This window comes from Alexandromys fortis, unplaced genomic scaffold, assembly GCF_014885135.2.
Source record: "Alexandromys fortis isolate MF-2015 unplaced genomic scaffold, M_Fortis_MF-2015_v1.1 scaffold_34, whole genome shotgun sequence".
Lineage (NCBI taxonomy): Eukaryota > Metazoa > Chordata > Mammalia > Rodentia > Cricetidae > Alexandromys > Alexandromys fortis.
In genome coordinates, this window is record NW_026067933.1 from 8415012 (window position 1) to 8433840 (window position 18829).

The 18829-nt window shown below is 43.4% G+C and overlaps 1 protein-coding gene across 4 annotated transcripts in view; it reads right to left on the reverse strand.

Moving 5' to 3' along the window:
• Met (MET proto-oncogene, receptor tyrosine kinase) overlaps nucleotides 1–18829 on the reverse strand; it is a 110516-nt gene that overhangs the window by 57944 nt on the left and 33743 nt on the right. For all 4 annotated transcript variants that reach the window (XM_050145881.1, XM_050145879.1, XM_050145880.1 and 1 more), the window contains one exon: nucleotides 2321–2512. In XM_050145881.1, the coding sequence (XP_050001838.1) occupies nucleotides 2321–2512 (192 nt within the window). The remainder of the gene's footprint in view (nucleotides 1–2320; nucleotides 2513–18829) is intronic.

The window sequence follows — 18829 nt, forward strand, 5'->3', positions numbered from 1 at the left end:
ATAAGTACCACTGAAATACATCCCCCGTGGTTCCAGAGGCCCCTTATCTGTACGCACTATTGCTGCCAGGCAAGCATTTAATCTCTTCAATTAAAATTGTCTTTCCTCAAAAGCAGGTTCCAGCTTTCCTTTGCTTCATGCTTTTGTCCAGTAGAGAAGAATTAGTTGGTTCTTTTTGTTTTTGTTTTTCGAGACAGGGTTTCTCTGTAGCTTTGGAGCCTGTCCTGGCACTAACTCTTATAGATCAGGCTGGCCTCAAATTCACAGAGATCCGCCTGCCTCTGCCTCCCGAGTGCTGGGATTAAAGGCGTGCGCCACCACTGCCTGGCAATTAATTGGTTCTTAATACATGTTTGTGACTTTACCTTTTTCTCTTTGTGCCATTAATAACAGAAGATAGCTTTTTACTCCCATACACAGTAAGGGACAAGAATAAAGTGTCACCTACAGCATTTTAGTTATAATGAGTATGTGATTTTATATATACATGATATATTCCTTGGATGGTATGACCTTTTTTTTTATTAAAGTAAACTTACTGAAAAGTGGGGTTTCATTATAATTTTAACATGTGAGAATAGACTATGACCCTTTTGATGTTTAAGAAACTACTCCTTTATGGACAAAACAGGTTATATTTAGGAATATATACACATATATATACACACATATGTGTATCTACGTAAATAAGTATGTATATACAATGTAATTGCATGAAACAACTGACAAAATAGGATTCATGAATTTGAAGCAGAGCAGGAGGGTGTATGGGAGGGTTTGGAGGGAAGGAAGGAAGGGGGAAATGTTGTAATTACAAAAATATAAAATATCTCTCAAATCTAAAGTGACTGTAAAGAGTATTAGTGAGGACCTGGGCTGGTAAGATAATGGTCAACTTAGAAAAAAAGAAAAGCAGAAATGAAGACGAGGGGGAAGCAGGCCATCGCCACGAGCACATCCGGAATCCCCTCAGTTTCCAATTCTCCTCCAGATCCTTTGGAATATCATAGCAATTATCAGTATGCATGAAGCATGCATTCAAACACAAGCAATGTGATCCCATTTCAAACATGACAGGTGACAGCCATATAGGAACGTTACAGTGTGTAAGTACGTGGAAGGAATTTGTGTCCCACCTTCACAGCCAAGAACAGAATGAAGGGACCAGGACTGGGGATCAGGGAGATTGCACACTAGATAGGGGGAGAGGTGAGGAGAGGCCCCGTCAGCAGTGAGGGAGTAGCAGCAGGGGACACAATGTACAAACTCATCACAGCATCTTTGTCAACACGGTGACACTGCAGCTCTGAAAACGTCCCGCTATGCTCTAGAGTATCAGAGAAATGATTTGCACCTCTTAAATTGTAGCCATGACCAACATCCAGATTACTCTAAAGACACTGAGAACTTTCAAAACTTTGCTTTGTAAAATAATATCAATCCACGATGTGTAGATGGGTATATCCGAGGAAAATCTCATCAACTCAGTATTTTACTGGAAACCATCCTCTGATCAGGATATTAACTACATCAGGCAACTAAAAATAAGCATCTTGCCTTATAAGACATTCTTAATAGTCACAGAAATTCCACAGATGTCATTGTCCTTCTGCATTAATTGAGAATCTGCGCACGAACTCATGGTGAAAGCACCAATAACTATTAAAGCGATAAAATACGCCTAGCATGAGGGGTTGTTAATTTCTGCAAAGTGCTGTGATTCTTGTAGCTAGGAAACACTAATTCCATCAAGTCTAAATTGTGAACCTTTATCGTATGGAAATAGTGCTGCTGGCCATTAGAAGCATTTCTTAATAAAGACTGTGCTTAAACAAATTAAGTATCTGATCTTCTCTGTGTGGGGCTCCACCATTTTGCAGAACGAGGAGAGATTTTGATGATAACACCCCTTCCTGAGTCCTGCCAGTGTCTCTCGGGGTGTGAACGTTTCTCCTCAGGGACACACATGGCTCACACAATAGCGCTCCTTTGATCCACAGTTTCCCCTGAGAGAGGAAAACCCTGCCTGGAAGGGCTTCATTGTTTCATTTTTACTTTCCAATCATGTGACAGAAGTTATGAATGGAAAAAAAAGGCCGTTTTAGACAAGCAAACTAAAGCAGCCACATTTGAGTTGAAAGGTTCAAAAACTTGACCAAAACATTCTACCTGCTTCATGAAAAGTAGGCCATGCTTCAGCGTCAGCCTTTTGGGTTCGTCTCTACTGCGACTGTGGCTTTCACTGTCTAGCCTGTTTGTCAATACCTGACAGTGAAAACAGAAACAAACAAATTACACGAAACTCCAAGAAAGCACCCACCTGCATGAAGCGACCTTCTGATGTCCCGAGATTGGCAATGGTGAGGTCGCCTTTGATGAAGGTGGATATAGACGTCAAGAGCACCTGCTTGAACTGGCCCATGAATAAATCGACGCGCTGCAAAGCTGTGGTGAACTCCGTCCGATACTCGTCACTGCGCACCTCACAGCCTGATGAATTCCTCAGCAGGGTCTGGAAGAAAATACGGCCATAAAGTTAAGGTGAATCTAGGGCAAACAAACTGGCGAGAAACCTTATTAAAGAGCTTGCCGAGAATATCAAGGAGAGCTGGGCAAACGATAAACAGCCCTAACCATGCACGAATGCTGTAGTGACCAAAGCAGCTTCAGCTTTACTAGGTACTGTTGTGTGTACAGACTCTCAAAGATGGGAGGCAAAGAGTGCTACCTCAGTTTTACACTGTGGTTCAAATGGTCACTCATGAAGGCAGAATCTAGATGCTGTTGAAAGAAAAACAAAACATTAGATATTTCATTTCTGGACTTCCTAGCAGCAAGTCCAGTGAAATGAATTTCAGGTATATTAATATTAATAGCATTAATAACATATTAACTGTTAATGGTCATACTATGAAATATCTTAAAACTCAAGTATATGTTCTTGTTTTGGGGCCATGTTCATGGGGAGACAACTGCACCTAAGACAACTGCAGCCATCAGGGTCCTGAATGCAAGCATTTTATACAATTCCTACAATCTTCCTGAGTTCAGAAATTGAGTTAATCTCTGTTTTACTCTATCTGTAAAGTAGAGATTGCTACAGAGAAATGTCCCCACCACATAGAATTGTCGCAAAAATTAACTAGCTCACTGAGTCTCAGAGAAGAGAACCAGTCTGCGGAACTCCTGCCAGCCCTGGGAGAAAGGCTGAAAAAGAGCGGATGTCAAGTATCTCAGTGAGAAGTTTCCTGAGAGACAAGTACCAATCTGGTGATGTTCCAATTCAACTGGAAGGGTTCAAAAAATTCCGTTCATTGATGCAGGGCAATGCCAAGCAATGCCATGATCCCTGGCACTACATATGCATGCATTCAGACCCCTGGTTTTTCTTTCGCCTGTCAAATCTAAGCATTTGTCTTTCCTGAGCAGGACCATTCACGCTTGACATCCATGGCACACTACCCAAGGCTGTATTCTAGACTCATGCCTGGACCACATACTTATCATACTGGAATTATGCGTCTCCTGTGATATCTGTTTCATTGATTCAACATTTGTATCTCCACCCACTTGTCTGAGAGATACTTCCCACTTCCTGACCTTATGCTATTACACACCTCCTAGAATGACCCTTCCGTCCCTTCAGATGTTCAATGCAGACATCTAAATGTCTTCAAGATTCCTCCTTTTTTTCATCCCGCCCACGTAAACCAACTTCAGTCCCCACCAGTTTCACTTTCCAGCTGCCCTACCCAGGTAATCTACCTTCCGTTTCCAGCCGTTTCATTTTCTACCTGTCCCAGCTGCTTTCTGTCACTGTGATAAGACACCGACCAGAGGTGACTCCGGGTGGAATGGGTTGTTTGGTTTACATGTCCAAACCGCTGTCCATCGTTGAGGGCAGGAACTCAAGCAGAGGCAGGAACCACAGAGAAACGCTGCTTACTGGCTTGCTTCCTGGGTCACATTCCGTAGCTTGCTTATTCCTCCCAGGACTAGCTGTACAGATGATTCCACCATTGTGGACTGGGCCTTCCCAGATCAATCAACAATCAAGAAAATGCCACACAGAACTGCCTACAGGCCAATTCTGATGGGGGCATTTCCTCACTTCAGGTTTCCCTGATCCCGACTGACTCTAGTTGGTGCTGGTTTTTTGTCAACAGACTATCCCGAGACCTAGTTCTGGTCTTTCTGCCTCCAGCACCACGCTCTTTGTCCTAGCCACTGTCAGGTTAGCTGGTAATACTGCAATAGACCTTATTTCTTGTCTTTTAATGATTCAACACCTCTTCCCTTTTCCTTTCTATGTGGAACACTTAATGCATATCCTTGCTCGTAGGAATGTCATTTTTTAACATGGCCTGCTAATTCATAACATGCGGTTTCTACCCAGCTTCTGCAGGTCTGTGTTCTTTGTGTCTCAATATGCAGATCTACTTTCAACTGTCCATGTATTCCAGACACTGTCCCATTAATGACCCTGACTTATATAGTTTCCTTTTTCAGGGCGCTGGTTCTCAGCTCCTTCAATACTATATCACGAGTGGTAGACCGAATCATGGAAATCAGAGAGCTAATAAATAATAACAGAATGACTGAAGAAACAAGGGGGAGGGGCGTGAGTGTGGAGCACTGAGCTAGTATTTTTTTAAGCTATCTTTTGCAGGAATAGGGCAGTGAGGATTTCATGAAGAGCAAGGAATACTAAGTCCTCATTGTCCTGATGACAACTGGGAACTGATAAACCTGGGCAAGATGCAGGGGGTGTGAGGATATACTAAGAAAAATGAAGTCTACTTTAGATGAAAAGAAATGGAACATCTTAGACATCTTTATACTCAGCTACAGGTCTAAGAAAAGGATTTGAAAGCCATAAATCCCCTATTATTATAATTTCTTACTATCATTTTTATTACAATTTATTATAATAATCATAAGCTTCTCATTTTTTGTGGTGCTTGTGACTGACCCAGGGCTTTGCACACATTAGGAAAGCAGTTACTGCCCAGTCACACCCCCTGCCCTCCAACTCACTGTTTAAGAGCAACAAAAAATTCAGTTTTATTTCTGTATAATGACTGCATTCTTTAACAGTGACCACCCATCACATGGGTTAAAGGTCACCTAACATATTCTATTCTGTGCGCCGACAATTTCTCCATTTTAAATGGCAGTCAATGAGCAAACTGAGAGAGTCTCAGAGATACTAAATCTATTGTATCTTATAATTAAGCGAATGCTTCTGATCCGGACACTTATTTTGATGTATTAATGAGCCGTTGCTCACTATTTAATTAGAAGCTCTTCTTCGCTAGAGTACTATAGATTATTCTGAGGCGTAGCAGGTAACTGGGCTGTACCAGCCACTCCATAGAGATCGATTCATTGATAATTGAGGTTCTACCGATGATCACATTTGTAGAGACAGCCATAGCCGAGAAAGGCTGCTTAAAGCGGCAGTGAACGGTTTAAACTCTTAGGCCGTCTATTAGAAGAGGGACTGTTGCAGGGCCAGGTTTCTGGGGCTGCCTTATTCTTTCTCCTAGGCTCTACTCCCTCCTCTACATCTGGAAACTTGAAAATCTCAAACTTGACATAGGGCACAGCGTTACTTAATGCGTTGTCTGGGATACGAACACAATGCGTAGTGTGTGGAGTCATCGTGGATCATAAACTACTGTTAGCTTTCTGTCATCAACCCAGGAGCTCTCATTATCTGTTGTCCCCCGCGCACTGCGGCCTACCTAGGTGATAAGCCTTGGGATCTGTGTCTGCAAAACCACCAGAGATAAGGCCCTTCTCTGAAGCAGCTGGCTTTAAGGTACACCTTGCCGGGTGGGGCGAACAGGGCACTGGGACAGGTGATCTCTGGGAGTTCCCTGGAACGTTTGCAGGCTTACAAGAGCCTGCTGACTTTTTCTTCAGTGGAACGAGGGTGCTGCAACCCGGACTTCAGTCCCTATATACCTGTTTCTACAGATGTAAAGGTTGAGTGTAAATCCGCATCAACAATGCAGTAGGGTCCATGTTGTGAACGTCAAGGCCCTTCCTTCGGGAAACCAGTCTCTGAACCCCATGCCTTTAAGGATTAGAAACATGGAGTTATGTCTCTACCTCTCCCCAGTAAAAGTGCTCTGTGGAGACGTTGCACAATGTTAGGACAGGATCTGCAGGACGCCTTGATCTCGAAAGATTGTGCAATTTGGAGCTAAGAAACAAACAGGGGCAAGAACATTCTAGTTTCAGAATGCATGGATCCATGTCTACTTCTTTTTCATCTCTTCCCATAGCAGAAAGCTAAAGGTAGTAAGAACACTGGTTTCCAGAAAGAAGTGATATGCCAACATTCACTGCAGGAGAGAGGTCTCTTCTTATCTCTCTTCCTGCTGAGAGCCTTGGGCAACCCAGAGATTGGGGCAGGCCTGCAGAAGTGCGTGCTGTATAAGCCTTAGCAATGGAAGCTCAATAATGAGCCTTGGTTTAAGCTCTGCCTATTGCAAAACAACATGCAAAGAGAGCTAACTCTCAGTCTGACCTCAGCATATACATTCATAGGATTGTGTACCACACACACACACACACACGCGCATGTGCGCACATGCACACACACACAAGACTTGTAAACTCCCTTACCTAGCCCCTGTCTTACATCTCATCCTAGAGATTACTCTAGGTGTAGCAATTACTCTGCACTATACATTAATTAATTCAGTATTTTGTTTTATTTGTGTGTGTGTTTATTATCATGAGTACTTGCTAGTTTTTTTTTTTTACCTGACTCAGGCATATGTTTTTTTTCCCTTTTTTATAAAAAGAAAATTGAAGTTCTAGAAACCTCAATAGGTTTGATTCAAAATGTTTCCCCCAATTAACACTGTGATATATGCAGCGAGTATGCAATTATCTTTAATTCAGTGTAATTAAGGATGTGATATATTTAAAATAGTGATTCTTTTAATTGATTGATAGGACAGATTTAGCTCCTCTATAGATAATTTAAAATCAGTCATGTAGATATTTATTTTTAAATGTAGCCTTGTAAAATCATTCCAGCTTACTCATATCAGTGCTTACAACCCTGACCATGGCAAGTTAGTTAACAGAAGACTTTAATATAGGTTATGCATAGTCATATTTTGCATAAGTTCTAGTAATGGCTTTGTGGGAGACTCAACTTTCAAAATGCAAAGTGTCCTTTCTTATACTTTTCCACCAGTTGGCTAAACACTCAACTGTGCTAGCGTCAGGAGCTCTGCTCAGTTTTCTACCCTGAAGGCCACTCCTGTAGGGATGTAGAGGGTTGCTGCAGGCAGACGCACAGGGCTCTGGCCTTCAGTGTCTGGCTATGCTTCTTGCAGATGAAGTTTAACTCCCTGGCCACTCGAACTTCTCAGTGATCAACACTAAAGCCAGGGCGTCCCCGTACAGTGCAGAAGAATGGCTCCCGGGCAGAGCAGGCTAGTCTCTAATGCCAGAAGTTGGTGTTGTCTGAACCCTGTCCTGTGCTAAGAAGAGAACTCAAGTCTGCTGTTCTCAGGGCACAGCATGAAAGGAGGATGCTTTCCCACTACTTCTGCTTCCACTGACTTCCCTAGATGAAGACATCCCAAACTGTGGCTTCACCGGCCCTGCGACCATGTCCGCCTGAAGCCTAGTCTAGCTGCGAGTGTAGCACAAGAACCAAGCCGGGCACAGAGTCGAAGGCAAGCTGGCCAAAGGACACCCTTTCAGTCTGGCCGGTCACCAGCATGGCCAGCCACCAACACAGCACTAACAGGCCTCTGGTTGGCCTGCTGCTGGCTCAGCGCTGGTGAGTCACCAGGTGACAATGTCGTCGCAGCCCAAGTCTCACTCACCGAGCGTTGCCGAGCGGTGATGACCTAATTCAACACGCTACTGGATTTGTGCCCCTCAGGGCCAGCATGGCTCCACATCTGCCTGCAGGCTATATGTGAATAGGCCTGACTCAAACCCATCATTTTTTCTTCCCCATTTGGGAGGGCAGCTTTTCTCTGCTTGAGTGCTGAAATTCCATAAAGCATTTCTCCCAGCCCCTGCCACCTCCGCTGCTGAATATTGAACCCAAAGGTCTACAAACGCCAAGCACATATTCTCCTGCCAAGCCACACCCCAGGCATAGTTTTATCAAGAAAGTATTGCGTCTTTACGATGGTTACCTGCTCAAGACTAAGCCCGTCAAATTCCAGTATGGAGAGGGAAGGGGCTCGTAAAGCCTGCCCTTAGCTGAGTCCTTTAATTTTGAAGGCGACTAGAAGGAGACTGTGTTCATGCCTTCACGGATGACCCACACCCATTCCATATAAAGCCTAACTAGACTCAATGGGTTAGATATAAAAATAAAAGAACATGAAGCTGGAAGGGGGAGATAAGCTGGGGGAGGGGGACCTAGATTGTGGGGGCAGGGGCTGGGTTTGAGAGGACGCGCTGCATGTATTTATGAAGTTTTCAAAGAATCTGTAAGAAACATAATAAATACGTTAGGCTTTGAAGGTCATAGAATCCTTGTGGCATATTTTACTTTTCGTGTACATACATAACTCTTTAAAAATGGAAAAGTCCATTCTTAACTTGACACATGAGCCAAAATGTCTTCCCAACCCATCTTCTGAAGGTACCATGCTCATTGGGAGACAAGAGACTGACACCTGAAAACAGGTAACTCGTCGTGCACAGCCAAGAACTCAGCAGACACGCAGATGAAAACAGCCCCGGGCCCAGGGCTGTAAGAAGAGGGGAGAGCGAGTGAGATCGCACGGGCTTCCACAGCTGTGCAACCCCGTAGCAGAGATGGATGGCGAGGAGATCTGGACAGAAGTTGGACTACAGGAGGAGAAAATTCTTGGAATAGATTATATTTTATGTACATGTGTGTATGTTTTTTTATTTGCATGTGTACAAATGCTTGCATTCATACATAGATATAAACTTACTCTTGGGGTTAGAACACTCAAGTTTCTCCAATGATGACATGGTCTCTGGAATTGGACAGGCTAAAACTTTTTTGCTTCTTTATCATTTCCTAAGGTGAACCAGATATAAAACAGGCTGGGCCCATGTGGTTTTGGTTTGCAGTCCTCATGGTGAGCTTCAGTCTCAGCAAGGAGTGGCAGGGATTCATAAACCCGTTCCAAGGATGGCAGATTTGGATGCTGTGAGGAGCTTTTTCTGTCCTTCTCTATTTAGCTAAGAGAAACCAAACTGTAATGCATTCATTTCACAGAGAAATTAGAAGACCAGAAGTCACAAAGCCAACGGCTATATTACATTAACCAATCAAAGGGGAGGTTCCCTTTCGGCAAGGAGTACTAATGACTGTCTTAGCAGAAGACCAGAGGAGCTGAAAGACAGGTGAAACAGTCATGCCTTGGTGTACTGCTGAAGCCCATGACTACGCTCTAGGCCGCCATTAATCCGCCTGCCAATAGCTCTTATCCCTCTTTTCTATCTTAGCACTAAGGAGTGAGACACATTTCATGTTTTCTCATCTGGTTTTAGATGTGAACTACTTATCAGAGACTTCCTGAGTGGGCTAAGTACTCAAAGTCCCGAGCCCAAAGCCAAATCTCTCATTTCAGTTGGCCTATCTCGTTCAGGAGAGTGTTTCTCTGCCTAGCATATACTTCATGCCAAGGGGTGCCAAGTCAGGGGAATCCTGTGGCCATAAGAGATGGGACTGATGAAGACATTTCTTCTTTTTTTATTTATCCATGCATCATTTTAAATGAGAAGCCGTGACTGGGATCTAGGAGTGAAAACCTGGGCGGGTACCACTATGACTATCACTGCTCAAGCAACAGCCACTAGACTCCAGCGTTCCTCTCCCCAGCAGTATCACTCAGTTCCGGGCATGTTCCAGAAGGTCCGAAGGAAGACATGTCCTCCCTCCGAAGCCTCCTACTGCTTTTAACTCTGTTTCTGGTTTCAGTTAACTACCAAGTTCAGTAACTTCTGCCTGGCCACCTTCCTCATCTTTGTCTTCATCTCCTTTCATTTTTCCTGCCTTTGATTCAATCATTTTCCCAAAGTGTATTGAGATCACAGTGCCCGTGTGTTTATTAATGTAAGGAGGGAACACAGGCTAGAAGAGACAGAACTTTTTAGCTTCTCCTCCCTGTTAACTCTGCAAAAACCACTACTCTATAAATTAGGTTTTTGAGACCGGAAGGGAAGAAGGAAAGGTAGTTTACGGGGGAAATGGTGCTTTTACTAATAAACATTTTAATAGCCAATGTGAAACACAGATCTGTGTTATAGTCATTTGTTTGATAAGTATGTGTTTTGTTCAAGTGATTTTATCAAGGACCAGATATACGGAGCTACAATCCACTCCATATCAAGGGATAACAATATGAGTGGAAAACGTATCTCTCTACAAGTAGTAAGAGATGTGCTTGAAATGGGGAGTGGATGCCGCCATGACACTCGGAAAATTTCAGACTACAGAGGGGAGAAGGAACGGGAGGGAAGCTGGAGAACAGGAGGGTTAAAAAGAAATGGAGAAGCGGTGTGAATCTGAACAAGCGAGTGCTGAAGGAAACGGAGACTGCTCGCAGAGCAGGCGGTAGAAGGCTGGGTTATACAGGGACTGACAGACCCTACGGGCTAGGGCTTTGATAGGCTGGGTGTAGGACAGAGTTCAGCAATATTCTTGAGCCAGTTTGTACCAGCTCACGGAGCCATTTACGCAATTTTCCTCCTCGTTGTACTCAATGGCCAAATCTGTTTCCGTGATAACTTGGCATAGGTGGGATGGGATATTGAAATGCCAGAAACTGGCCGGCAGTGAAAGCCGGGGGCGTCTACTATCTCCTACCAAGAGTTCGTTCTTGGCTTATTACTACATGTGAGGGAAACCAGGACCCAAGCAAGGGATTCCTTGAACATCATCCCAATGAGCATGGACTTTACCCTGCGCCACTGAGGACTCCCCGGATTGTTGCTAGGGTTGCAGCTCTAAAAACAGGCCGATTTCTAGAAAGATGACCACATCACTCTGGAGACAGATTCAGCAGAGATGAGGACAGATCCAGGGTGATCTAATTTTTATCTTATTGGCATCATTTTTTTTAACACACAACAACAACAACAAATCTGATAGAAGCAATAACGTTTTCTATTTCTGCTTTATGAATGCATAGAAAGAGAGAAAATAAGAGACTGTTCATGAAGAAGGCTGAGGCAGGCCAAATGATTCCTTGGGCGTATTGAATCTCTTGATTAAATAGGTGTTGTTTGCACATACACACTAGCAGCTGGATAAGGCGCTTAAGGAATCCTTGAGCAAGGCTGGACTGCGGGAGAATGTCAACATGGATTAATGAATGAGAGAGGTTGTGTAAACGATTACTTAATCCCAGGGGAGGGTTTCCTGAGCCACTGGGGAACTGGGCTGAGGTTGACAGACAAGAACAAGGTTAGGAGGAAACAGAACATTAAGCAAACAATCGTTCGATTTCTTTTGTGATTTGCCTGCAGCTCAGAGTATGAGACAAAGCCTCACTAAAGCAAGGCAGGTAAAAGCAGCCACCCTGCAATCATGATTAAAGTAACTATCCACCCAATAACTGGAAAGGATTTCTCAGTGTATATTCCCAGACAACGCAGAAAATGTGGCTGTTTCTTAAACTAGTTCTTGAACCTCTAATAAATAGAGCATTAAATCATGTTCTGGGGGCTATAACGGAGGCTTCTTGGGGCCAAAAATGCAGGGAAAGTTTTAATTAAAAGCAACACTTGTTTATGGAACTGTAGGTATTCACTTTCCCGGTAGTCCCCACTGCTTCTCTCCGTGGACTTCTGAGCTCTCAGTCCGACTGTTGTCTTTTCCCTGCCTGAGTCTCCTGTCTCCTGACAGCAACGGCCTTCCCCATTGCTACCCTAGAGCCTATGAAAACTAGAAGGTTGGTTCTTCCTTTTTCAACAAGGAACTTTCTTTTCAGTAGGTGGGGAAATGGTCTCGTGCGACACCACCTGTAAGGCTGGAATATGTTTAAGTTCTTTGTGTAGCTGTCGCCAACTGAAAACTTAAACTTTCGACCTTTAACATCAATTACAAATTTCACCTCCTACTTTTAAACTACCGCTTAGATATCATGTTTTCTAATCCCAATGGATATCCCTACCGCCGGGACAATAATAGAGTTGAGATTGTATGTTATATGCCTGACTCTACCTTGGAGTAACCACTTTCATAGCAATTGCACTTAAAAAAGTCTGAGCTTAGTCGAGAGTGGGTAACAGAGCTAATTTTCCCCCCCACAGTGTCTCCAGATAAATCCAATGTAATTGCTTTTTGTCAAAGTAAAATTATTTCTCAATCACTTTTACTAATATAGCTACTGCTTCTTGTTTGCCATGATGGTGGAGCCAGAAATTGGTTTCTTCTTAGCAAATTATCAGTTGTATTCCATCCCACGGCAAACTCCCCATAGTAATTCAAGTTGCTGAGTACCGGGATTACCTAATGTGACCCGAGGTTCACCTCTCTTATTGCACTTTTGGACATTTCTAGACACTTAGACTGTCTCGTATTGTTGAAAATATGAAGAAAACAGTTTCACTTTCCTATTATCCTATTCCAAAGTGTGTATATTTCTTACATCCACTTGCTCTTATAAACAGTCGGTTACACTCAAGATTCTGGTCCCTTTACTGGAAAACAGAAGTCCTCTGCCTGTAATTACCAGCTGCAGGAAGGGACAAGCCAGTGACCTCCCTGACTTGTAGGCACAGGACCAAGCGCGGAAGATTAAGTGCCTCCTATTCCCTTGGTAAACACCAGTTCTTTGTTGGCCGAACAAAAGCGAACAAACAAAGCACAGAAAAAAAAGATGAGTGCTTCTTTGGATCCCTCAGATATATTTTTACACCTGCACTTCAGACCTTTGCGGCTTGTGTAGATGATAAAAACAACATTGTTTGTGATTTATTCATAAAAATACTTGGGCAAATTTGCCCGAGATCTTATACGCCTATGACTCCTATGTTCTTTCTTTACTGTTTAAATATACAGATTCATTTCAGGAGACTTCTCAGATCAAATCAACGCTATTTGGCGTCTACGATCTACGATGCACATGCTCGGTAGTAACGCATGGTTAGGCCTCTCTTCCGAGACCTTATCTCATTTAGGTATCTCCATGATTAAATGCACACAAGCAGACGAAGACAATCGATTAATGTGGAAGAGAAAGGTCTGATGTGTGTGCAGCAAAAATGGAGGAATCGACAACACAAAGAAGATCCTGGTCTGAAAGCACACAAGGACATCCAGGAGGTGCTCATGAGTTGGGCATGGGTCCTGGGAGGACATCCAGGAGGTGCTCATGAGACGGGCATGGGTCCTGGGAGGACATCCACGAGGTGCTCATGAGACGACCATGGGTCCTGGGAGGACATCCACGAGGTGCTCATGAGACGGGCATGGGTCCTGGGAGGACATCCAGGAGGTGCTCATGAGTTGGGCATGGGTCCTGGGAGGACATCCAGGAGGTGCTCATGAGACGAGCGTGAGTCTGGGAGAGCTTGGCTCCCACTTGGCCTCTCAGCCACATGATCCTCATGAGCAGGAAACACTAAAAAAGGGATATAGTTATGAAGGGTACACTCTGCCGACTCAGAAGGACAATGTGACTCGGGCCACCTCACCGCCACATTGCCTCAGATTCCATTACTGTGCATAACGCCGAGGGTTTCAAAGGGACTCATTTTCGTGTTCTCTGAGTTGCACGATTCTTCATCACAGGACTCATGAGTAACGGGAGAGCCCTTTTCATGCGCAGAAGAAATATCTCCAGGAATACAGAGTGTTGGCACCAAAGAGAGGCAGGGGACCAAGGAAGAAGAAATCCAGCCCAACAGAAACCTATCTGCTTCCAAAGAAGCTGATGGGGTGCTAGGCTAGGAGAGGCACAGCTCTCTCGGGGCGAGCACAGCCGACATCACAGCTGCAGCTCCCAGCCATGCACACATGACTTACTTCATGCTAAGCTTTATTAAAACACATCGACAATTTTGTATAACAGGATGTATTTTAAAAAGTTAAACTCTCAACAGAACACTGCACCTTCTAATATTTTTGTGAAGTACAAATTAATGTGCTTTCATGGCCCCAACCCCCTTAAAAAAGTTAAAATTAAATGCGACAGTTTATGGTTCAGGCACAAGGCTATGAAATGGGTCATGATTATTAGCGTATTAGACACTCGGCATATGTTTGCCCAAAACTAAACATGTTAAAGATATAATGCTTTATCCATAGTCTAAAGCTTCGTGTAAAAGTTCACTTTATCACTCTAGAGCAGCCTTTTAATTAAACCGTAAAAAATATTGCCTTTCTTTTATATTCACAGATTATGTCATATTTCATGAATTACCGAACGCCTTGTCGACAGAGCGACTCGGACATTTGCTGTCATCTCCACTAATCCATTGCTGCATGAGGGTCAGGTACAGTTAGCTTCCTGTTGCCTTCCTATCAAGAGTGAGCACTCAGTGAGTAACTATTGGGCTTCCTACTGAATCCTGGCCACACAAAACTCCTTTTCCTCCGACTCTTGCTGAAAATAGTGTTCACAAGTATCTGCTCATCTTATGCCCTAAATGAAACAGTTAGACTCTGGCACTTAGCTTAAACTATTAAGACGAAAGAACAAGCTTGCAATGTAATTAGCTGAAAATAAATGGAAAATATTGCACATTGTGTTGTCAAGGTAATTTTTAGAGACATTCATTTTTTGCTATCGACTCCTGCTGCATTAGTGCTTGTAACCTGTTTAGTGCATTAGCGCTGAACACTATTGATTCACTCAGAGCTGGAGGGCCAGTTCAGTCCCGCTTTGTCCCCAAATCCTGAGTGCCTCTTCCCCTTCAGTGCGAGCAGGCTGCCCATGAGAGGCTAAGTGCTAATCAGATATTTCGAATGTAAAGGAAATTTAGCCTTCAGATGTATACTTTTCTGGTACGCAGACCCACATTCTAGGCCGCCGTGAATCATCCGTGTTCTGTCCTGACAGCACTACAAACTGGATTTCCATAAAGCCGGCTCGGACAGAATGCTTTCCAAGCCCCAAATGACCTTAATTCACCCCTTTTACCTAAAGTGCAGTCTGAAGTGTCACCTGCCATTTAATGGTCCCTGACTGATGAACGTTTCGACAATGTGTCCAAATAGGATAAGTGAAGTGCAACAGTGTATCTTTTTATTCTATACTTATATGACCCGTAAACCATCTTTCCCCACCTGTGAACGTGGAGAACGGTTAAAACTCTTATTCTATATTAGCATGCACTAGTTAGACCTTCCCCTTTCCTTTTCTTTCTGCAAGATGGGCCAATCTTCCTGAAGTGCTGTGTGCACGCACTTCATCTGCTACTACATTAGCCTAGGTCCCAGGTAAGCGCAGAAATTGCTTCCCCAAGGTAGAGCCTGGCTCATAGAATAGGAAGTCAATACTGCTCAGCCAGTGAGTCATAAGCGAATGAGACCTCCTGGAACGTTTTAGCTGGAGGAAAAATATATAATTAGCGGACTGGAATGTATCCAGGATCTTAGAATCAATTACTGCATCTATACAAAAAAAAAAAAAAGTCAAGGGAAGAAAGTTTTATTGACTCCAAGAGTAGTCAAGCCTTTGTTTCTTTTCTCTGATACTTTTGAGTCCTCCATGGGCCCTGGGGAGGTGGCTTCCAGCACAAACATGGGCACTTGGTCATTCTGTGTCCACTTTATCAGTATTTGTGCCAGTGCACAGACAAGTACCAGCAGAAATTCCTGGTAAGTCCTCTCTAAATTCTGGCAGATCCTTGTTTTTCTTCTTTGAAAGAAGAGATAAGGAACCAGGGAGGGATGGCCATTGATAAGACCAAAGTCCAGAGAAAGGGTGCAACACCCCAAATTTGAAATACTACAGTAAGTTTTAACAATGTTATTACTCAATAGGTTATTATCCTTATCAACATAGGGGGTTCTTCATGCTTCCAGTAATCTCTTACTAAGGAATGTGGGACTGGAATCATCACATATCGGTGCCTTAGCTTCAGAATTTTACCATTTTCAAAAGTCACCTTTAAAATCCATTTCTTCTCCTGTTGGACTTACTATCCAATAAGTAATACAGAAATTTCCTCAAATGAATCACCACGGAGGGATCAGCAACTTAACACAGTCACACCCTGCTTTAAAGGAGAGTATGAACAGGAAGCACCCTTAAAATGCAGGGACGTGGTTAACCTCAGCTACCTGACACATGGGAGATGCTGTTACTCACATCCTGAGTAAGTACCCTCCCCAGGTAAAGGCTACCTGCATTGCACGCCAGAGTTCCAACTTGAACTGTGTCCTTTTGCTTTTGGTTTATGAAAGCGTTATACGGTGACATTTTAGAATCTTTTTGGGGATGAGTTGAGGGACAGACATGTGACGGTTTAAGGGGGTTAGCAGGGATGAGGCAAAGGCAGGAGGCACTAATGGCTCATTTGTTACTTTATAAAAACACCTCTGGGGTGTGTCCAATGAACTCAGAGAATATTATGAAATTTTGGAAAGAAATTCGTTTTAAGTTTCTCTTAGCTTAAAAACAAATTGCACCGTGCCATTTTGTATGCCATAGACAGCAGAAAGAATTCAAACAAGGCAGGAAGCAGCAACTTGCCCAGTCTGCAAGAGAATAGACGCAACAGCTATGGAAAAGAAGCAAGTGAAAATTAGTACAGTTTTAGTTAATTTTTTTAAAGTAAAATACATCGAATCCTTGTACCTTAAGGGTTTTCTTTCTTAAAAGATTTGCTTTGGAGCAATGTTTAGTATCAAAAATGAAGACTCATCAGTAACAGTGCACAGAGGGTAACATTCCCTCATTCCTGGACACGGGATGTAAGAAAACAACTTTGGAATGTGGCTTTACATGTTTCACTCCTAATATGAAATGCGTTCTCGTGAGAGCACTACACTGTCTAAATGAGCCATGGCAAACCGATCGGATGACTTGGATGTTAGTTCTGATGCTGACTCCACAGCCACAATTTGAATAGTGTGGGAGATTACAGATACACGGCCCATAGAGAGTTATAAATCTCTGTTTATTTTATTAAATATTACAAGACATGCCCTGAGGAGGACAGATCAATAATGGACCTTGTGGTTTCCTGATGGAATGCTGCAATTATTTCCTTCCATTACAACTTAAATGTAACTCAATTTTACCCATCAATCATCTTTACGATAGTGATAAGAAACATCCCCGAATGTTTGCTCTTCTGCTCATGCCTAACTCCTTGTTTGCATCTTGTTTCGCGATTCTTTCTTATTGAAAACCGTGGCGATCCCTTTCCTTTCTCCCTCTGACTGCTTGGAGTGGTGACCCTGTAACTCTGGCACTCAAGAATGGAGATGGAAAATTACTACCTTCAGCTTCCTTTATTTTGGGAAGCAGTTGGCTACTCTTTGAATTGGAGTACAAGTGCAATATTTGAGAAACAAGGAAGCGCAATGAAAACAACCTACGTGGCCGACTTTTTCTGGAGCTGTATGGCCTAATACTATATATAGTGTATATATATATATATATATATTTACTTTTAAAAATTCATTTTACATACCAACCACAGTTTTCCCTTTCTCCCCTCCTCCTGCTGCACCCCACTTCCCCCCAACTCATCCCATCACTTCTCAGAAAGGATAAGGCACCCCCATGGGAAGTCAACAAGGCCTGGTACATTCAGTTGAGGCAGGACCATGGCCCTTCCCTCTGCATGAAGGCCGAGCAAGGCATCCCACCACATGGTGTAGGCTTCAAAAAGCCAGCAAAGGCACCAGGGATAGTATCCTGGTTCCACTGCCAGGGGTCCCACAAACAGAAAAGTTCTTAAGGCAGAATTTGACTTTAAGTATATAAGCAGGATATCTTACTGTACCAAGGCCAGTTTAAAATTTAAGTCAGAGAACGATTTTCATAAGGGTCATGCAATTCGATTCCATGGTTGTCCCCATCAGTGTCAGCCCACTAGATAGTGATTAGTTGTCTGGAGTTTGGTCACTCATAACATATAGAGAGAAGTGAAGCCTCTCATGAGACACACAACCGCAATATGCCCTGTTTAAAAAGAAACTGATCATTTGAATTCATCTCTCTTTATACAAGCATTTTATAGTAAAAGCTGTCATTTAATGTGAGCACAGGACCAAGCCAGGACTGTTGGGTATTGTTGTGCCTGCCCACATGATAGGTTCCACATGAGGCTAGACCGTCTAGAGAGCGTAAAGAAAGTTCTCAAGGACACCAGGTAGGAAACCGTGGGTTGCAGGCCCTAACCTGGACCTAGGGCTCCTTCCATTAGGTTATACTGATTCCCAAGGAGCTAATTTTCTAGTCATCTCATTGCACCAGGTCGATGGCGGAATCACTGCACGTTTTGTGAACACCTGCGAAAAAGGCTGTGCTACCTACACGTTGAGGATAGAACCCAGATTGCAAGAAGTTAAGCAGCAGGTGGAAGTCACACACGGGCTCTGTACACCAGGCCTTTCACCCAGGACTGTCTGGTACCAGATCTCACATGCTACCCCCACAGTGGACCCAATATTCAATATTAAGATGACCAAGATGGGGGCTGGGCAGATGGCTCAGCGGTTAAGAGCATTGCCTGCTCTTCCAAAGGTTCTGAGTTCAATTCCCAGCAACCACATGGTGGCTCACAACCATCTGTAATGAGGTCTGGTGCCCTCTTCTGGCTTGCAGACATACACACAGACAGAATATTGTATGCATAATAAATAAATAAATATTAAAAAAAGAAGATGACCAAG